Here is a 22,074-nt window from a genome sequence, read left to right on the forward strand (position 1 = left end):
TCATTTCATCTGTCAGTGACTGAACGGTTGTGTGATTTGGCCACTCAAAACAATAAAACAAGTGAAATGAAAGGCAACTTTCTGCTTCTTTTATTTTTTTTACTGAATAAAGACGAAATAATGCACACATTGACTGGGAACTTGGATTTCAGTTTTATGCAAAACATGTATGCGAAAACTGATTTTGCTTGTCACAAATACAGTATTTACAAAACAAAAGCCTCAACAAAATATTAAAAAAACATTTACATAATGTATGTTATAAACAAACCTCTTATAATTCAAGCCTAGATATTGGGAAATAAGAATGTACTGTAAATTCATAACCAACTCATACAAATACAGTATGCTACAACAAACATATTGGTTTGCAAGTTAGTAGGCAATATCTACTACTTCTATTATCTATTTATACAGTTGTAATTAAAATTAACTGTCAATAACAGGCATTAATATGTTCATAGTTGGGTTTAGTTACTGTCCTCAAAGCTGCCATTGCTGCTGTAAGAAGAGCAGAACCTCATGGTGCTCATGGGATCAGACACGTACCCTGAAAAAGAGACAAATCAACTGTGACTCACCATTTATGGCCAGTTTTGTTTATGATAATAATATTGACCAAACAACATTAGTATTATTCCACTATCACACTTTGCAAAAAGGTTTAAAAATGAAAAAGTACCATAAATGGCACTGAAATGAAACAGAAATTGTATAGATGATAAAATAAAAAATGACATCAGTTAAAAAAATATCAACATTGCATGAGAACAAGTCATTTAAAGCACATCTGAAGGTGACACTACTATACATGTATTCTGCAAACAAACCATTTCGATCAATAGGAGAAAACTGCATGTTCCTCCTGAGTTCCTCCAGTGAAAGGCCTCCGGAAGCACGACGCCTCTCACTGAAAAATAAAACACATAAAATCAACTCCTCCTCATTAATCTAATGCGAAACAACACCAGCCCAGAAATATAAACAGCCTCAATTTACATGGAGAGAGACAGATGAGATGGAGCCAGAACAGAATCATGAGAAATTCAATATGTAATGGCCGACATAATACCAGGCTGCTCTCACTTTCTCTTCAGGAGGTCATGATACAAAATTGATGACACAATCTGCATACCATTCATGTTGCCTAGCATTTGATATTTATAACATTTTGTACAATATATTCATGACCTGTAAAATATAAACTCGGGTGTAAAGACCTAAAAAGGTTGTGTCTAACTTTTGATAGAGCACTAGGGAATTACTGAAAAAGTAATTGCCACACCACAATAACCCCACATCTTGTTTCTAGGTTTCATAGCGACTGTTACCAAGCGCAGTCACACACACACACACACACACTGAGACACACACACTCAGCACAGACACTGAAAGCCAGGCGACTTAAAGAGGCCTTCCTCCTCGCTCAGAATGCCATGCATGTTTTATTGCATTTGCTTTCCTTTTGTTTCCTGTTCAGTATCCCGGCAACTCCAATCCTCACTGTCGCAGTAAGTATCTTAACTGGTCTACGTGTTACAGGCCAAACAATTCAGAGGGAGTCTTTTCTCCAAAAGCTTGTCCAAATTATAGCAAGCTCAGACAAAATGTTTTTGGGAATTCCTGTTAGCAAAGTTTTAAGCCGAAACATTTAATTGACCTCCCCCTGGTGGAAAACAACTTGAGATTTCTTGGTTATAACTTTTAAAACAATTTTTAAGGCCATTTTTATGTCTTATCCACCTGTTAATTGTAAAGATCATTAACGAAATCATTTTTAACATTTGTGTTCCCTCTAAAATGACGACCATAATAACTATATATTTAGTTTAATCTGAGTTTTTTGGGCTGCAGAGACAACATCAAACATTTTCAACTAATCAAAGCTCTGAGAGATTCTTAGAGGGAGAGTTTAGAGGTCAACTACAGTGACGTTTTATTTACTGAAGGAAAGTATCTCAGATATTGTTGTACTGTAAATATTCTTAAACAAGAAAAAAAACATCATAGCTAAAAGCCAACTGTTGTGTCAATCAAAACACAAGGTAATTATGTTGTTTTGAACTCTGGTTCGGCTCAGACTGGGTGGGTTCTTGGTTCATAGTGAATGTTGCCATTGTGCAGTAGACTATTCTCGCCCTCTCCACCTTCAGTGTGAGCCCTGAGCTCTCTAACCTCTGAGTCCAAAAAGCGTAGGCGCGAGAGTTGAGTGCGTACTCCAGCTCGAAGCGGGAGCGCAGGGCGGCCACGTGGCTCCGACCGGGTCCTCCTCGCCCAAGCAGATAGTCATAGGAGGAGGAGGGCGACAGGGAGCCACTACTGTTACTGGAGGCTGGAGACATCAGCTGCCGCACAAACAACATTATAATCAATGCACTGCAGTGTTAAACATTTAGGAATATGTGGTATAATAAATACCTCAACATTGCACAAGCATTCCTCCAGGTTGGAAACCACTTCGGAGAACTCGGGCCTGTCCTGAATTTGAAAAATCAGGTTATAATTAAATGCGATTTTTTAACAATCAAACGCATCATTTGTTTCCCACAACAGACAGACACACTTGTATTCTCTCAGACTCTGTCCAGTATGATGGACTCATTTTCAGTCCACCCACACATGAGGCAAAGGTGAACTCTGCTTCAAAAGCAGTCCTTAGATCTCTTGCCTCACTGTAAAAGAACAAACACTGCCCCCCCGGAGCTGTTCAATTATACATCCTCAGATAGAGGCAAAGGTCTGTCTGTGCATGCTGCTTTAATACACAAGACCAAAGAACAACAAGAATACAAGAACAGCACAGTCAAGATGAAAACACATTTTACTTATGATTTCAGTAAATACTTTTCTCTTACTGTTTTGTTCACATATTATATGTTAGTAATCAATTACTTACTGCTCTATTGAAAGCTGCAGTGATGACGTATTTTTGTAGGCCAACCTGGAAGTTAGCATCGAACAAAGGAATTTTTCCATACGTTTGTGGAAAATAAGCTCTCTGGCAAATATGATACTTGCACATTTTGTTTAGCAAGATAATCGTCACAAATGAACACAACTTTAGGATACAAAAGCTAAAGGCGGACTAGTGTTCGGCGTGATGACATTTAGTCGTCTCATTCAGCCTATTGTTAGCAACCGCCTGTTTTAAGACTCATAAAAGCTTCAATATTCACAAGTGGGTTGTTTACTAAGGTAATTTATGTTGTAGAACAAAACGTTCAAATATCTTAATCTTGTGTTAACCACATATCTTATTAGAGGAATCTAACCGAAAAACCCATTCAAATAACACATTAACTTCGAGATGAACGAACCAGAAGTGCAAAATTTATAACTAATTTCCATGTTTGAAAACTAAGATTCCTGCAGCACTCTACAGAGAGAACACTTGCACTGAATTTTAATGGTCTTGAAAGTTATTATGATCATGTATGTGGTGATTTTCTTAAGCCTATTAAGAACATTATGCAATTTCATATTATATTTGTGTCTAACATCTGAGAGCATTGTTGTAAATTCTGCTTCTCTCGTGCAATCAACTGTAAACACAGAACAGAAATGGAAGACGCATGCACATGAAACTTTGTGACGTCCTATTAGGATCACACTCTTATTAAAAGTGTCTTGACGAAGTTGCACTGGGACAAGGCGAACACAGCAGGGAGCAAGCAACCGGTTGGCAATCTTCTAACTGACAAACAGGAAGGAGACGTGCCACAGAGGGGGAGAAATGTACCAGCATGCTCGGCCGTGTTATAATGTGACTTAATGAGGCTCAGAGAACAAAAACATGCCTGGCTAATTGTGAACATCGCAGCACTGAGGGGAGGATCGTACAGGCCATGTGTGCTCATATATGTGAACAGCCGTGCAATAATGTATCGTCTGGGGACGCGTTTGCAGAAGCAGCTCACTCAGCATCAGTTGTCTCTCTGAGCCTCAGTATGTCGTAATAGCTAATGACAGTAAAAGGATGCTAATGGTGAGATTATTTTGCAGATTGAAGCTACAAAGTAACACCTGGTTGATCTCATAGTGGTTTTTTTTTGTGTGTACTGTAAATGAATTGGGAACAATAATTTGATCAGAGCTCAGAGGTGTAATCATGTCGTTTACCTCTGGGCAGGCGTTCCAGCCTCTCATCAGAAGAGCAGAGATGGGTTTGGGGATGGAGTAGCCAACAGGAGGCCGGATGTGGTGGTAGGCCATGTCTGCTGCTGCAGCAGCTGTGGACAGAAGAACGTCTTGAATCTAGTTTAGATTAGTAAAACAGCATTTTTTTGTTCTATGTTTGTGTTTTATTTTACTTTTCTTGTAATAGTTTGTTTGTATTTTCAATATATTTCGACATTTTAAAATCAAAAAATTTGCAGCCATGCTAGCTCTCTGGAGAGAAACTGTCGGTCCAGCACTTTGGTCCAGATTGAAATATCTCAAAATCTACAACATGATCAACAGAGATTTTGTAGAGACGTCCATGGTGGACAGACGATGTTAGTGCCACCATGAGCTTGACACTTGTGGTTTTGGGTGATGTTGAGTGGATTCTCCGAAAACTAAAATTGAGGCTTATTAGAGTGAAGATTCCGGTGCTATTGTATTAGCTACCCCTGCTATGCTATGTCAAAATGTCTCATATATTTTATTTGCTTATGTTTTGAAATCTTTGTTTCTTAATCTTAATATTGTGTATGGGCTATTGTGCTTTCTCTTTCTTTATTCTTACTGTTTGTTTACCTTTCTGCTATTGATTGGTGCCCTTTTTGCATAATACACGCATCAATAGAGTGTTGTAAAAAAAAAATTCAGCTTTGAAAAAGGTGTTTGATGTCAGAGGTCTTTTTGGGGGGATTTTGTTCCGGTTTGAACTCTGGTATTCACATAAACTATCATCATTTAAGCCAAAATACCTGGTTTCAAGTGAGCGAATGGAATCTCTCCAGTAAGCAGCTCCCACAGACAGAGGGCGTAGCTGAACATGTCCGCCTTCACGGAGTAGCGGGTGCACTGGGTGAACACCTCGGGAGCCATCCAACGCAGGTTCTGTACAAACACACACACAGACACACACGTATATGCACAAACACACTGGATTAATGCAGTTAGGCTCTAAATTTAAGTGAATCTCTTTTGCCTTAGAGAGATTTAGTTTTTTAGGCCATCACACACACACACACACACACACACACACACACACACACTCACACAAACACAGACACACACAGACACACACACACACACACACACACACACACACACACACACACACACACGACACACACACACACACACACACACACACACACACACACACACACACACACACACACACACACACACACACACACACACACACACTCACACAAACAGAGACACACAAAATGAGGCCCAATTACTGACATAAACACTGTGTCCCAGCAAGGGCAAGTAGTTCCTCACAACAGGCAGTCCTCAAGAGATGTAACACACTTAACACCAAACTGCAGGCCAAGCACTCTGGGTAGTGATGAGTCAGCACATCAAGACAAAATCTGCATGAAGGCAGTTTTTTTTTGCCGGTGGGTAATTGATGACAGGTGCCAGCAGAAGCTCCTGCTTGATCTCCTGCCTTATTTTTTCTTATTGGATGCTGCAGGATGGTGTGAGCGTATTTGGCGAAAGAGAGGGGAAAAACTAATTCCAAAAGGTTTTGTGTGTGTCATAAAATAAAACGAAAACTTCACTGACCCCCGGCTGCTTGGTCATGTTGTCCTCGTCCACAGACTGTAGGAATCTAGATTCTGAAAAGGAAGAGTATGTCGTGCAATAATAAAAAAAAAAAGATACATTATGTTGCAGTTAAGTAGTTTAGCTGGACTTTCATATAGACTTACTCACATTGAGCTGAAAAAAAATCTTACATTACAAGAAACTAGCAGAAGAGAAACCAACAGAAACATTGCTGCGAGACTAAAAAAGAAAATCCACTGAGTCTGGAGTTAACTACCTCAACGAAATGTTTTAAAATATAAACTAATAATAATTAAACTATTGACTTAAGTTTTAACACTATGATTTCATACCTTTTATTAGACATTACAGTTACTAAAATTAACCGGAAGTTATGCAAAGAAGCCAGGAGAACCCCAGAAATGTTTTTAATCTTAATTTGTTACACTTTACATGCCTCGGTAAGATAACATTAACTTCTATTTTGCTAGTTTTCTTGTGTGTTAGCAACAAAGTTATTTCCATATAAAGCCTAATCTAGCAATTTACTGTAGTTTTTAAATTTCAAGTGTCTAAATGTCAGGTGTAAGTTACTTAGTTTACAGAAAAAATTTGGATTTCTTAATCACTTCTTCCTCATATTGCTAGAGGTCATTAAGTGTTTTGTCAAGCAGAATTTTTGATATGAAAAAGTGAATTACGAAATTAAATTTTACTTTCACTTCTAAGAGTATTCATCAAAATGATTGTGTTTACTCAATTAGTGAAAAGGGCACTGGGTTTCTACTGAAAAGTACAATTTTGCATCTTTGATGGACTAATGTTTGCAGGTTTAATGTGTAATATGTAGAGATATGCGTTTTATTACTTTCTAAAATATCTGCTTAGCTGTAACAGACTAATTCTATTTTCATGTCTAATAATATAAAGCTTTTACTTTGGTGTCGTTATGATCTTGTATGATGTTGTAAAAACAAAAGAGAAAGATTTATGAAATATGAAGGAGAGCAGAACAGAGACTGTGTGTGTCTGTTTGTACATGCAGGTCAGGTATTTAGCCCCAGTAAAGAAGATCCAGCAACTCGGGTTGTTGGCAATCCTCCCAGCTCTGTTGATGAACCATCTGCTTTGTGGTAGGATCCTGCAAGTCACCAGCTCGAACATCCAATATACTAAAAGTGCACTTTGACTCATCAGACTACACAGATCTGAGCTGAACTTAAAAACAAAATTTGAGCAATATTCCTTTTGGCCATTAGACACTAACTTATAAGTTACTTAAAACTGTGGAGAAATCCTACTTAAGGACAAAAACACATAATGAATTAAGATGAATACCAAATCCTTCTTATTTGAAGGACAATTTATTTTGGTTTAAAGGGTCCAGTTTACTTTTTTATTTTTCATAGCCATATCAATGTTGCATTTGTTTTGCCATTCATATAATAATAATAATAATAATTAAGCCTTTATTAGTCCCACAATGGGGAAATTACAATTCCCTGCATTTAACCCATCCCAGAGAAGCGCCGGGGGTTTGGTGTCTTGCTCAAGGAGACCTCGGCATGTTGACTGTAGAGGGGTTTGAACCACCAACCTTGTGGTTACGGTACAAGCACTCTACCTGGTGTGCCACAGCCACACACTAAAGTTGCAGTTAACTGAATTCACTTGTGTTGTCGTGTTTACGGTTATTGCACTCAAATCTTACCAAGGAGTGGGTGAAAGTAGTGATGGCTGATATCAAAGATATTACATATAACCACAATCATTTTTTAAAACTATATGATAATATTGACCAAAAAAGTGAGACGTTGAACTAGTTGATGCTGTTTACTTCACTTTGTATTGTTTACTAACGGCACATGGACATTCTGTCTACTATAAAGAACAAAGCTTAGTGGTTGGAAGAAGGAAGTTTCTCTTTCCTAGTTTCCTGTTTTTTCTTTGTTTTCTTGTGCTAGAAACAACATTGGGCCATGACTTTAAAGCTGCATTCAAGTGAAGCTATATCAATTTAAGCTGAACAGTGGCCACTGTGGTCACAGTTGACAAGAAAGCAGGGGACAAAGGGAATCCCCAAAACAGAACAGAAGCACTAATGGCGAAGACTCTTAAAGCAAGTAAACTGACTCAGTAATGTCAATTATTTAATAATAACGGTTGAAGGACATTAGCATCATAAACTACTGCTCATACCAGACCAAGTGTGGCTGTAGCTGCAAAACACCTGAGTTGATTAAAGTGTGTGAGGGTGAGTTTTATTGCTAATGAAATCAACATAGTCTCTCTCTCTCTCTCTTACAAATGTACATTTGAAAAAATGGTTAATGCGGCTTTAGTTTTCTTGTACGCTGCAAAATGTATCTCACCTCCGAAATCAGCCACCACTGCATGTCCGTCCTCATACAGCAGAATGTTGTGGCTGGAAGGATCACATGTATCATTAGTAAAGACAACAGTTTTCTATTCTGATAGGTACATCCCACCTCATGGGCTGCTGCTGTGGCACCCACCTGTTCAGGTCCCTGTGGATGATGGGCTGGGTGAGGTTGTGCAGGTACTCCATGCCCTTGGCCACGTCGATGGCAATGATGAGCTTGGACTGCAGGTCGATAAGCCTGTGCATTGACACATCATTAAAGCAGAAGCCACTTAGTGCCGGATCAATGGTCCCTGCCAATCACACAGAGCACTTTACACGGATCAATAGGACGGTCTATGAAGACAGCACCTGGCCACACAGTTAGCGGAACACCTCATCTGGATCAATGACGATCCTCGCTGCTTCCAAGGAGGATAATGAGACCTGAAATAGTTGGCAGTGCTGTGCAAACATGTGCTTGTAAAACACTGAGTTATTTCTTAAGGTAGTTTGAGCTCTTTTTAGGTCTCAACATCAGGATTTAATTACTGTCAAAGTGTGTTAAGAATCAAACGGACCTGATGTAAACACACCTGACTGCATGGGACTTACTGGAACTGTTAGCTTTTTTTTTAAGCTTCATTTGTTGAATTTAATAGAAATTTGAAAGAAACATCTTTGAATTGGAATGCATTGCAATACAATGGCCCTGCAATAAATACAAACTTTATTTTTTACTTTTCTTTATGGCAAAGATGGCATTTATTACAGAGCTGCACCTAAGAATTTAATTCATTTTCAATATTTTTTTATGTTTTCATTTTTTTGTATTAGAAAATAGTCAAAAATGTCCCAAGACCAAGCTGATGGTTTAAAATTGCTTGTTTTTTTTCTGATCAACAATCTAAAATCAAAGTTTTAATGCTATAAAAGAGAGAAAAGTAGCATATACATTTGAGAAACTGAACAAATATTATTTTACATTTATGCTTGATAAATCACTTAATTATTGGATTATCAAAATTGTTGTTGATTTACATGATAACATTTGCTGTCCATTGACGACTTGATTAATCGGCTCTTTTAGCACTAACACATGAAAAGACTTGGATTGTATGACGATGTACAATTGTTTCTAATTTCTAGCTTGAATCCTGCTGTGACTTCAATCATTCAACGTGTTGTTCTAAAGTTTAGTATCTTATGTGTGTCAAAGGACACGATGTGAGGCCTACTACAGTCAGTATAATATACTGTAAACTCCTGGTGTGCAACGCAAACTTCCTCACCTCTTCTGCTCGTGCAGCAGCGAGAACAGGGAGCCTCCAGAGACGTACTGGGTTACGATGGCAAACTGGCTGGGGTCGTCCAGACACGCCCCCACAAACTGGATGATACAGGGGTGGTTGAGGCGACAGAGGATGGAGACCTCTCTGCAGAACATGTCCACGTCTGACTTAGAGCAGTACGTGTTGGCTCTATAGCTGCGATCAACAGTAGAAAATGAAAAACTCATACATTTTTCCTTAACAAAGATGGAATGTTAAATGTCATCTGTAGAAGTGGAGAAGTACCGTTTTATGGCAACAACTCTGTTTCTGCATTTGCCCCTGTAGACTCTTCCAAAGGAGCCTGATTGTGAAACAGATTTAATCATCAGTAAAATCATCATCTGATTATCTGAAGCATGTAGCAAATGGAACAGAAAACGTATAAACATAGTTACCTGATCCAATAATTTCATTGAACTCCAGCTCAGACAGCTGAAGATGGAAATGAGATGGGAGGCTGGCCCTGAGCAGCAGAACTTCTGCCTTCTCTGAAAACAGAACGCAACATTTTTAGAAAACTTTTATCTCATCAATGGAGAGTTCAATGCATTCACAAAGAAAGTTGCTCTTTTTAATTCAATGCCCTCTCCAATGTAATCTGCAATCGGCACAGATGAGAATCACTTTTCCTTCTTATAAAATGTTGTATTGTTGTAAACTAAACTTGTTGTGTACTAAGATCAAATAATAATCAGATCAGGGATATAATTTATAAAACTGGGTAGAAATATGCACAAAATACATGTATGCCGAGGAGTAATATATTTAACGCTAATAGTAGTTACATCATAATGCATATTTTTTTTTGTTAAGAAGTGTTTTATTGTCATGAAACTATCGTGGTCTTCAGTGTATGATGTTAATTAGAAGTAAGGCGTGTGCACCACATTTGAGTAACTACAGCTGTAGTGATAATTATGGCTGACACCTCCTGATCAGTTGGTTGGTCAATAATCTCTTGTCCGACCGAATCCTCATTGGTCTGATAATAGCTGGTGTCACTTTATCCATTATTTTTTGGGGGTAGGAGGGATGTTTGTGTGTGACAGAGAAAGAGAGAGACAGAGTTCATGTCTTTAATAAAGGGTTATTTGTTTTGCTGCTATTCAACAATGAAGAACAACATCATTTTAACAATTATTTAGCCTTAAACGTCCCACTACTGATAGCGATGGAGAAAGAGAGCGTATCTGTCCTTGTCTTTCATGCTTCAGTCCTGACAACTGTGCTACTAAAATGCATAAAGTTGGAGTTTTGCGGGTCAGGATTGGTTGATTAATTCATATTTTTCTGTGACAGACGGAGTGTATTGGCTCTTATTACAGGTCAGAACAGTGCGAATATTAAAAAGAAACATCACCGTGCATCACTACTTGATAGGCTTTGAGTATGAACATATTAAAATTGGCTTATTTCAATATGTTTGGTCTAAATAATAGCGTATTGTTTTGTTTAAAATGTACCTTCAGGCCTAACGGGAGCTTTTTCTATTTATGGAAATCATATTAATGGGCAGGTGCTCGCTGGTCTGCTTTGGGTCAGCTATCATTGTTAAAATAGTTAGGTTAGAAATAATTGAATATGCCGCAAATAGTATTTTATGTTTATTGTCATTTATTTATGCGAAGTGCTCTGTAACATGCAGATTTTTTTCGTTTTACCCCCATCGACCAATCGATTGGTTGAATATCTAGAATTTGTCGAATACAGTCCTTCTGAAAATACTGTGATTTGCTCCACATATGATTCTCCTCTAAATCCTAAAAGAAGGCAGATGCTTGTTTGTTTCAGAATACTCTTTAGGCCAAATGGCATCATTTTTTTTTCCATGTTCAACCCCTTGATTCCAATTCAGACCAATAGATACTAAGATATTATGTATGAATATCACACAGTCAGAGACAGATCTGTAGTTTCAGTAGTAAGGACATCAGCTGGTTGTTAGCAGCAGCTAAGCCCCCTCCCTTAGCAACAGACGGTGTGTGCTGTCATGTCAGCTGACAAGTGACGTGAAATGTGGGAAAACCTGCTGTGCTTCACTCCACCTCACTACCTTGAGTCATGCTTTTGATCTTTCCCAGCGGAGACGGGACAGAAACATAGGACCCATCTGGAAGAGAGACGACATGTTCAGACAGAGAAATGGGAGGATTCGTGTGATTTAGGCCAGATAAGAATCTGTAGAGGGGTAACTCACCCCCACCCGGCTGTGAGTACTCGTTGCAGGGGGAGTCATCTGGACGTTTGTAGTGTTTCAGTAATGTGACAATGGCATCATGACCTGATAAGAGAAAAACTCAAGAATGTTATATTGGTTTTTTTATTCAATCTTTCCTGACAGCTCGTCACCATACAGACAGACCTTTTTCATAAGCCCACATCAGGCAGGTCTGCTCGTCCTTCTCCCCACTGGACCTGCTCGGGTCGCAGGCAACCAGGTTCATGTCAGCCCCGCTGTCCAGCAAGAACTGCACCAGGCGGATGTGGCCGTGAAAACAGGCACTGTGAAGAGCTAAATAGAGTATTGATTATACAATTGTAGTGAAAAAACCCCAACTGGTCCTGCACTTAATCTAACTGCAGGTGATTAGAGGAGTTATTAAAGGAGAGTCACCTGTGTGTCCGTCTCTGCCCTGATTGTTGATGCTCGTAGCATTCTGGCTCAACAAGAACTTGACCATCCGCAGGTCTTTACCATAGGTGCATGCACTGTGACACAAGACAAATCACACGTTAAAGGTGATTAAATTGTGCCAAAAAGCATGCATTTTGGGTCAATGCACAGTGTGTGTATGCATCAGTGACTCTGTATTTCAGACTATGAATAAATACAGCATGTGAGACAACACCTGTGAAGTGCAGTCTCGCTGAATATGTTCTCCTTTGACAGACTGTCTGTGCCAGAAAGCTGAATAATCTCCTTTGCTGCCTCAAATTTTCCATTATAGCAGGCCCTGATGAGACACATCAAACACAGCACATCATCTCCGCTTCATGTCATCTTCTAAAAACATCTAGAAGGATACTGCCACTGTGAACCATTTTACAAGTGCAACGGTGTGTCTCCGTAGATGTTGACAGAGTGAGGCTGCACGTCGATGTTGCCCTGCAGGAGGAAACGCACAATCTCATGGTGACCAAAGCGGGCGCAGAAGTGGAGAGGGACGTGGTCTTCGTTGTCCTGAGCGTTTACTGGAGAGAATCGCAGCACAGTTAATGGGAGTTAATCGCTTCAACACTGACTCAAGAAAATCTTAATGTTTAGAGTATGCACTATTGGAGGCTCACCGTTAGCTTTGCTCCCTTCCCCCATCAGCAGCTTGATGATGTTGAGGAAACCCTTGGCTGCAGCCAGGTGCAGCGGCTGGTCACCTACCTCACCACTAGCATTCACATCGGCCCCAAACTTGAGCAGCAGCTTTGCCACCTGAAGGGCAGATGGAGAGATGAGAGGAGGCATGTCAATTCAGATTATAAAAGCGTTTTATGTCTCTCAGATATGAATGCAGCTGTGGTTAAGACGAGCACTTTACCTGCTCGTGGCTGTTATAAGAAGCAATGTGCAGTGGGGTGAAAAACACAGCATCCTGAACATTCACATTGGCTCCGTGCTGCAGGAGAATATCTGCTGCCTGGTGGAGAGAAATAGCACATAACCATGTGTATAAGAGCAATGAAAAGTCTGGAGCTGTAGGCCCATGTCTCACCTCGTGGTGCCCACCCAACGTGGCAACATGCAGGGCAGTGAGGGCGCCGTAGCCCACCTGCTGCACGTCCGACCCTCCGTGGAGGAGTGCGGTCAACAGCTCAGCATTGTCCTGTGGTTCAGAGGATTCACAGGTATATCAAGTAATTAAAATCAGCTCCAACTGTACCAGCTGCAACATTAAAGTGATGTACTCAGTCATATATATTTTATTCTGAAATTGGCCATTCTGCATGACTCATTTTTACTTTTGGTTCTTTAAAATGTTGATGAGTATTTCTACACCGTGGTATTGCTACTTTTACTTTAGTAAAAGCTCTGAGTACTTCTTCCACCACTGGTACTTGCACTCCACCATGTGGTAGGAAGGCTTTTCAGCACATAACAAAAGCAGGACAAAGACACAGATTTCACCTATGATCACATGATGAAGATATTTAAATCCTCTATTATTTGCTCCTTGTCGTCACCTTATATGCAGCCAGGTGGAGAGCAGTGAATCCGTTCCTGGACAGTCTGGAAGGACGCAGGCCTTTGAGCATCAGGGTTCGGATGTGCGTCTTGTTACCTGGTCACAAATATGTCATATTATGTGTCGGTTAAATAATTCACTCCACAAAAACATGTTTATTGTGATTGACACCAACGGTCATCTCCAGAGAGCAGTGTCAGTTGGTTCATAGTAATCCTCCCTCACACTGCCTTGTTTTGTTGAGGAGTTATTAATAGACTCTAGTGGTCATGCATACCTCCACACACGCAGCAGAGATGCAGCAGCGACAGCCCCTTCTCCGTTCGGTAGCTCAAGTTCACCTTCTGAAACGCTTCATCAGAGCTGAGCCAAAGAAAATCAACATCACCTGCTTGTGAGAAATGAAACCCAACTGACACAGAAACGTAAGCCGACTGAGGAGAATACACTTGATTCATTCAAATGGACTTCATACAATGACTAAATTCCAGTTTTTAAAAACAGAAAATGTTTTTTTTGTCAACCTGAAAGCAAGTTTGAGATCCACGATCTCATTGTCTTTGAGCAGGATGTCGTCTTCCAACTTCTCCACGATCACGGCGTACGACTCGCCCACCTTCTTCTTCCACTCATCTTCACAGCCCCACCATCATGGTTACAAAAGAATAACAATTAGAACATTTTATTTCCATTGCTTATATTCAGACATACTCATATTTTACCTCCTAAATAGACTTGTATGAAACAAACAACTGTATTTGAACTCTTCTATATTTAATTGTCAGACTTTAAGTTCTGAAACTTGTCAGTGTTTGTGACTGTGATGGCAGCCGACATTAACACCCAACCCTCCAGTCTTTCTTTTTCTTCTTCAAATCAAACCTCGTTCTCAGTCCCTCGGGTACATCTGTAATAAATCATATCCCCACAATCAAAAGCACACCGAGCCATTACCTGTGCACGTCTGAGACGGTCTTGATTTGTAATTTCCCATTGATAAGGTCTTTCTTCTCGTTTATTATCTGCTGTATAGTTTTGTGAGGCAGTAATACAATCCCTCACTCTGCCACAATTGCACAGGTCCAGATAAAGAGGGGGGGATCATGGCTGTAGGCTAAAAATAAACACCTTTGAGTGGAATGCCAAACAACCACGACAACTGAGCTCCCTCTAAATAACAGCAGGCGTGTTTCAGTGTGATTGTGTGCATGATCCGTGTCAATTTATATTTAATTTTATATTTTATATATATATATATATATACAAGTATATACTTCTCTTTATTGACAGATATGTTGACTCGTCTTAGCAGTAGAATCACAGGTGCAACTAAGTAACAATGACTCCAATCCAGCATTACTCCAATGTGGCAATTTTAATCCAGTTATTGGTTAATCCTGACCAAAAATTCTACTGTGACCAAGGCCTATTAAGAAATATGAGTTTGGAAGTCCCCTTTGTCTCACACTGTTATAAGACAATGGACACGTATATGTAGAGCAGTGCTGTGGTTGAGGCAATGAGTAAAATGCTTCCAGAAAGTTAGATTTTTTTATTAGTAAAACTTAAAAAACTATAAATGTAAGGGTTCACTTTACGTTACACCAGAATAAATCAGATGACAAAAGCTCATAGTCTTTAAAATCATTGTATGATAATAAAATATATCAATGATTTATAGCATAATGTCATATTTAAACTGACATATAATCTTGAATATTATCTTTGATTGTTTATTTTTCTCTGTGTGATGTCTTCATACAGTCCCTTCCTGAACTTCAGCATCCCCTCCAGGTTCTTACACTGTAAGGACTCTTGCATAGACATCAGCGTCGTGTCTTTGGGTAACGTGAACGTAGAGCCACTCAGGGCCGCCTGCAGCATCTCCAGAGACAGAGAGAAGGAGCTTTGTTGATCGGGGCAAACCGGAAACAAACAAGCGTTCCACAAACTACAGCCGGACGCGTCGCCGGAGAACCTCAGGACTTCACTTTTCAGCCCCCAGCGGGACAGACACTCTGCCAGGCTGAAGCCAAAGAGATTCAGCTCCTCCATGTATGCAGGGGCTTCCACGCTGCGCTTCAGGTCGTCATTGATCCCAAAGACGACGGTAACGAACCTGGTTTGGAGCTTGTAATTCACACACAGAGAATGCATGAAGACTCCTTCAGGCACTGAGAGGCCCGCACTGACCCAGCAGCTGCTGACGATGCAGCCCCCATCTACGGAAGCTCCTGGTCCCAGTCTGGAGTACTCCACCACCGATCCTGCTCCCACAGAGCAACTGGGATCTAAGACGCTGTACATAACGCAGCATCCTGAGTTTTCATTCATATTTAAACTGAAGGCGGATGACAGGAGACCCAGCTCACTCCTCAGCGCCGCATCCTCAGCGAGGTGAAAGAGGTACTCTGATGTGGTTCCAATGTGATAAAACTTGGAGTTATTCAGGAGAATGACATTCAAGGGAGTCCCTTTCAGAAGATGGAAGATCTTTTGGCGTATTCCCACCAGGCTGCTCTCCTCTTTGGTGACATTCGCAGTGTTGCTGGTGTAATCTATCGTGGCTCCGGGGCCCAGTGCTTGGAGGAAGTCCCCGTATGCGTCCACCTCACAGTCCAGAGGCCCCAGCTCCTTCAGCAGATTGAGAAGAGACTTTGCAGTATCAAAGTCGACATAATAGGTGCTGTCCGTGTAGACAAACTCTGCGTCAGAGAGAGAAAAACAACCACTCTGCCTTTTACAAACCGCTCCACTGTTTCGCATTGTGTCGATGCTCGGCTTGTGCAGAAAGCGCAGACAGGAAACGTTCTCCATTTCAGAGTTAGTCGACTTTTTGTTTGAATCCAACACAAACACTCCGTGGGTCGTCCCGATAGACAGCGGCGACGGGTGAGCCAAAGCTGTGAAGCCCGGTTTGTCAAACCGAACACTCTCATCGTCTCCAGTGCTGTAGAGCTCTATGTCGTCCGCACAGGTCACCAGTACGCCGGGCTTCATGTGGGACGGGAAATCCACGTACAAGGCCAGTTTGAGCTCCAGCATCTGGTAGAGAGGGTCGCCCAGCGGCACGGCGGTGAAGATCTTCCCCAAGGCGCTGGCGCTGGGCAGACGCTGACTAAACCCTCCTAGAAGGATGATAAAGTCAAAAACATCACACACAATACATGCAGTATCTAAAATGTCTGAGCATTGGCAATGAACCCCCCACAATTTTGGATTAAAAATATGAAAAGTCAGTTTTAGACACTTTCTTTTAAAGCGCCAAACATTTGGAAGATCCTATAATCACATAACTATGAACATTTTTATTTTTCACATGTTTTGGCATCATCATGTGTTTGAGCAATTGTGTTCACTATATTCATTTTCACATAAGCCACATCATTGAGATAATTTATTGGGATTTTTTGATCTGTTAATAACATGATGATGATACCCTTTTGACCTTGTGTTGGACTCGGTTACGTTGCCATATTTCATCAATTACTTCTTATTATTTATATATTTGATTCTTAAATGTGAAAATAAATGAGCTCACATGGATGCAACAGTAACCGTGACTGAGGTGTTGTGATTTGGACTATTTCACAAGAAAGAAGTAGTGATGAAGTTTAAAAAGCAGGTGTGAACATGTCAAAGCAAAGCTGCTTATTCTATTCCATGTTTAATACCACATGGTATCTGACATTGGCAACTGGCTTTAACAATTCATGGCTGTTAACGGATTTAAATGTTTCAGATTTCATGCAGCAATAATAATTAATAGAATATAACATGTTACTGTCCATCTTTTTTCTGTAGTCCATTATTTGAATTAAAGGTATGGCGGTCTTCATAGCATGAATCTGTAGAGCTAAAATCATTTGTCAAGTAATGAATTTAATAAATTGGCCTCAGTTTTTGATTATCAATTAATAAGTTCAGTTATTTTTTTAAGGTTTATTAAAACATTCTGGTTACTTGATTCAGGCTATATACTAGTACATTCAATTTATTTGGTTTTGTTTTGACTGTGAGCTATCAGGCTCTGGAAAATTGTAATGTGCATTTAAAAATATATATATTTTCTAGTTTCTAAATAGTAACAACCCTACCAGCATGCTTTGAACAAAAAGCAGTGAAACAAATCATGTTCTTGTAGTTTCTTTAAATGTCTAACAGCAACAAAAAGCCAGTACATTCAATTTATTTGGTTTTGTTTTGACTGTGAGCTATCAGGCACTGGAAAATTGTAATGTGCATTTAAAAATATATATATTTTCTAGTTTCTAAATAGTAACAACCCTACCAGCATGCTTTGAACAAAAAGCAGTGAAACAAATCACTTATTTGTAGTTTGTTTAAATGTCTAACAGCAACAAAAAGCCAGTGAAATCTCAAACCTGCATGGATGAGGATGACTCTCAGCTTTCCCAGAGTCTTCCCATAGATCTCATTCAGCTGCTGCAGTGCATACAGAGTTGAGCCCCCATTCCCTTCAAAACACAAGGTCATATTAGTAGTAATAATACCAATGTAGTATTTTGTTGATCCCTTCTGCAACAGACAGTGAAATGAAACTAGAGAGTGCATGCTGCCTGACTGACTGACTGACTCACCTATTTTACATCCAGGTGGATCAGAGAAGACCTTGTAGTGAAGTCCGAGGGGAAGCTCTCTCCTGTCAGCCTTCTCTCTGATCTGCAGCTCGTAAGCTTCTCTCTGGTTCTCATCCGCAGCAGTCACAACCACCACATCCCAAAACTCCCCGGGCTGCACCTCTCCAGCTTCAGGCGAATAAGAATGAATGATAATGCATAAGAGGGAATAAAATACAGGCATGGTTTAAAAATGAGTCTGTCAGATATGAAACTCACCACGCAGAGAGTTGAGTTTTCTGATCTTTTCTCTTGTTGCAAGTTGTAACTTTATGACACATTCTTGGCTCATAATGTCGCTTCCAGATCCGTTTAGTACTGGTGTGGTTATAGATGGTAGTAAAGAAACCTTTTCGGCGCTTACTTCCGGGTCACGTGGTTAGTTGTTTACAACGTCAGCGGTGATCACATGGAGCACGCAGTGAGGGACAAAATGCAGGTCTGTAACCATGATTTTATATATGATTACTAATATTTCAGTGTTTTAGCATTTTTTTTTATCGAAACATATAAAGAGGGATCAAATTGGACTAAATAATTGCCATATGAGTAGTTTCTATTATAATCAGAATACACAAACATCAGATGAATAGTTGAAATGTGTTGACTCTAAAAAAAAATGTTTTATCAAGGACAGTCTCTATTTTTATATTGAATGATTTTGTTATACATTTATTTTCATTATTTATGCTTTTACTATTACATATCTATTCATTTTTTACATCACGGTATATGTAATAGTGATATTGACATGGACCACTGATGCAAGGACTCATTAAAAACATTTAATAGGGTTTAATCTTCATAATTGTTCAACCAAAGAAATGAGATAAGATTTTGTAGGTTATTACTAATAATTCAGTCAGTGTTTTAGCATTTTTTTTGTAGCGTTGATCAAATTGGACTAAATAATTGCCATATGAGTAGTTTCTATTATAATCAGAATACACAAACATCAGATGAATAGATGAAATGTGTTGACTCTAAAAAAAATGTTTTATCAAGGACAGTCTCTATTTTTATATTGAATGATTTTGTTATACATTTATTTTCATTATTTATACTTTTACGATTACATATCTATTCATTTTTTACATCACGGTATATGTAATAGTGATATTGACATGGACCACTGATGCAAGGACTCATTAAAACATTTTAATAGTGTTTAATCTTCATAATTGTTCAACCAAAGAAATGAGATAAGATTTTGTAGGTTATTACTAATAATTCAGTCAGTGTTTTAGCATTTTTTTGTAGAGTTGATCAAATTGGACTAAATAATTGCCATATGAGTAGTTTCTATTATAATCAGAATACACAAACATCAGATGAATAGATGAAATGTGTTGACTCTAAAAAAATGTTTTATCAAGGACAGTCTCTATTTTTATATTGAATGATTTTGTTATACATTTATTTTCATTATTTATACTTTTACGATTACATATCTATTCATTTTTTACATCACGGTATATGTAATAGTGATATTGACATAGACCACTGATGCAAGGACTCATTAAACATTTTTAATAGTGTTTAATCTTCATAATTGTTCAACCAAAGAAATGAGATAAGATTTTGTAGGTTATTACTAATAATTCAGTCAGTGTTTTAGCATTTTTTTTGTAGCGTTGATCAAATTGGACTAAATAATTGCCATATGAGTAGTTTCTATTATAATCAGAATACACAAACATCAGATGAATAGTTGAAATGTGTTGACTCTAAAAAAAAATGTTTTATCAAGGACAGTCTCTATTTTTATATTGAATGATTTTGTTATACATTTATTTTCATTATTTATGCTTTTACTATTACATATCTATTCATTTTTTACATCACGGTATATGTAGTAGTAATATTGACATAGACCACTGATGACCCCCATAATTGTTCAACCAAAGAAAAAAGATTAGAAACTAACCACCAAAAATAGTGTAAAATGTTCATATTGTAATCATTTTTTGTTTGTTTGATTCTTTAAACATGTTTTCTATTTCCCTCATTTAATGGTGTAATGATATTTGCTGTAAATGTATTCTTCTAAGTGAGAAAACCTCTGTAGTTTAACAATGACTGTGTAGGGCCTCTAATGTAGTTAGTTCATCCTGACCCTTCAAACAACAATGAAAAAAGACAGTTAGTGGACTTTGGTTTAGGATTCGATGAACTGATTTGATGTAATCCATTTATGTTTTATATAATGTTGTTTTATGGTTTTATTTCCCCATTGTTTGCAGCCAACTGATCTAACCTCACAATCATGTCTACATCATTAGGTCAACAAATCAGGTCTAGTCAGGAAATTAGCAAAATCAATCATAATTTCTTGATAGGGGCTGTTAGTTGCTATACACATAAGCTAATCCATTGATGACAAATGCAATCATTAGAAAGTACACTTTACTCCTTGAATGTAGCCTGTAAAAATCATTAATCTATGATATTAGCTATTTTTATCAGAAATAAACATAATTTTTAAAAAGGTGTCACTGTTCACACACTGTCGTGGCAACAGATGCTCAATTATTATTTGCTTGACATTAAATTAAATAGCATTACGAAATGTACTCTCTCTCTCTCACATATGTCAAAAATTGAAAGAATCTCCATGACAACAATATGTGGGAATGTCTAGGTGCTAAGGAGGAGGAAGAGGCAGTAACAGATACTAGACGAGTGAGCTGGGGTGAAATTTGTTTAGAAATTTGAAGGAAGAGATCTGACGATTTCTGCAAATTACAGGATTCCTTCCATTGTGATTGGATATGAACATTGTTGATAAGTTTTGCTCTCAGACAAGGCTGCCTCCCAGATGACAGCCAACGAGTTGTATGGGGACATGAACAAAAGGAGTTGGTAAACCAGTCTGTGGAGCTGAAACATCAAGAACCAAAGATAGAAAGCACCTTGGCAGAGGCACAAGGAGCACGATCAGGATTAGGTCTGCTCTGAAAGTGTAAGGAGGTCTTTAACTAGAATAGCACACATCAGATCAGATGCTGTTCAGTGACCTGCAGAGTGGTGTGACCTAACAGTGAGGGTCAAGCTGCAGGCCAGCACACATGAAAACCTCATCCAGGGATTCTTTGGACAGATTTATTTCACAGAATAAGTGACTGGCTTGTGTATTTTTCATCGTTCTATGGAGAAACTGCCAATCTTCTACCAGGAAGTGTTTGTTTTGCGTGGACAGAATTTGTTGACCATGTGAGATAGGAGTGTAAAAACATCAACCAAGTTATAAACCAATATTTATGAATCCAAGGATAGAGTGAAATGGGAAAATGTTGTGCAACAGATTGTTTGTGTGCTGGATTGAGAGATTAAGGATATATACTCCATGAATATGTAACTGGTTTCCTAACGAATAGAGCTATTTATGACTGTGTTGAGGAGTGGGATGATGAGATTGGTAGATCAACAGTTGATAACATGTACGGAAAAATCCAAGCAAGTATGCATGGGAGCTGGGTGTATCTGATAAGACAGAAAGACTAAGACAAACACAAACAGTGGGGGAATTCAATTTGATGAAAAATGTTTCATTACAGATGCATTACCCTTTCTTCTCTCTCTTTTTCTGTCTGAGAAGCAGTGTGAGCAAAGCAGGATGAAAATGGAACAAAAACAACATCTGGTAAAGAAGCAGAGCAATCATCTCCTTTAAACTACAGTCAGATGCTTTATGTTTCACTTAGACTCCATCATACTGGTCGGTGGACTGTGCACCTATTACAACACCGGTTACAGTGGGATACAGCTGCCAGCTGTGTTTTTCTTGCTTTTTTTCCTCCATAAAAGTGATTAAAGAATGGAAGGAATGCAGGGTGAGGGAGGTGAAC

General features: G+C 38.9%; 2 protein-coding genes across 2 annotated transcripts; both read right to left on the reverse strand.

Annotated features, from left to right (window-relative positions):
- Nucleotides 1-470: 470 nt before the first annotated feature.
- tnni3k (TNNI3 interacting kinase) lies at nucleotides 471-14,580 on the reverse strand. The gene is made up of 25 exons (XM_054602501.1): nucleotides 14,541-14,580; nucleotides 14,111-14,219; nucleotides 13,864-13,949; nucleotides 13,585-13,682; nucleotides 13,116-13,226; nucleotides 12,942-13,040; nucleotides 12,697-12,835; nucleotides 12,456-12,600; nucleotides 12,258-12,362; nucleotides 12,023-12,117; nucleotides 11,771-11,920; nucleotides 11,606-11,689; nucleotides 11,462-11,518; nucleotides 9,804-9,896; nucleotides 9,652-9,709; nucleotides 9,367-9,561; nucleotides 8,229-8,333; nucleotides 8,085-8,137; nucleotides 5,731-5,783; nucleotides 4,914-5,046; nucleotides 4,120-4,229; nucleotides 2,419-2,478; nucleotides 2,176-2,345; nucleotides 831-910; nucleotides 471-550 (listed from the first exon to the last, which is right to left on the reverse strand). Exons 1-25 carry the CDS (start codon nucleotides 14,578-14,580, stop codon nucleotides 471-473), a joined length of 2,508 nt encoding a protein of 835 aa, XP_054458476.1.
- A 594-nt stretch (nucleotides 14,581-15,174) lies between these two features.
- Nucleotides 15,175-18,570, reverse strand: fpgt (fucose-1-phosphate guanylyltransferase). Its single transcript, XM_054602502.1, has 4 exons — nucleotides 18,446-18,570; nucleotides 18,188-18,355; nucleotides 17,972-18,064; nucleotides 15,175-16,714 (listed from the first exon to the last, which is right to left on the reverse strand). Exons 1-4 carry the CDS (start codon nucleotides 18,516-18,518, stop codon nucleotides 15,306-15,308), a joined length of 1,743 nt encoding a protein of 580 aa, XP_054458477.1. The 5' UTR covers nucleotides 18,519-18,570; the 3' UTR covers nucleotides 15,175-15,305.
- Nucleotides 18,571-22,074: the final 3,504 nt, after the last annotated feature.

The sequence above is a fragment of the Anoplopoma fimbria genome, chromosome 8 (genome assembly GCF_027596085.1).
Source record: "Anoplopoma fimbria isolate UVic2021 breed Golden Eagle Sablefish chromosome 8, Afim_UVic_2022, whole genome shotgun sequence".
Classification (NCBI taxonomy): domain Eukaryota; kingdom Metazoa; phylum Chordata; class Actinopteri; order Perciformes; family Anoplopomatidae; genus Anoplopoma; species Anoplopoma fimbria.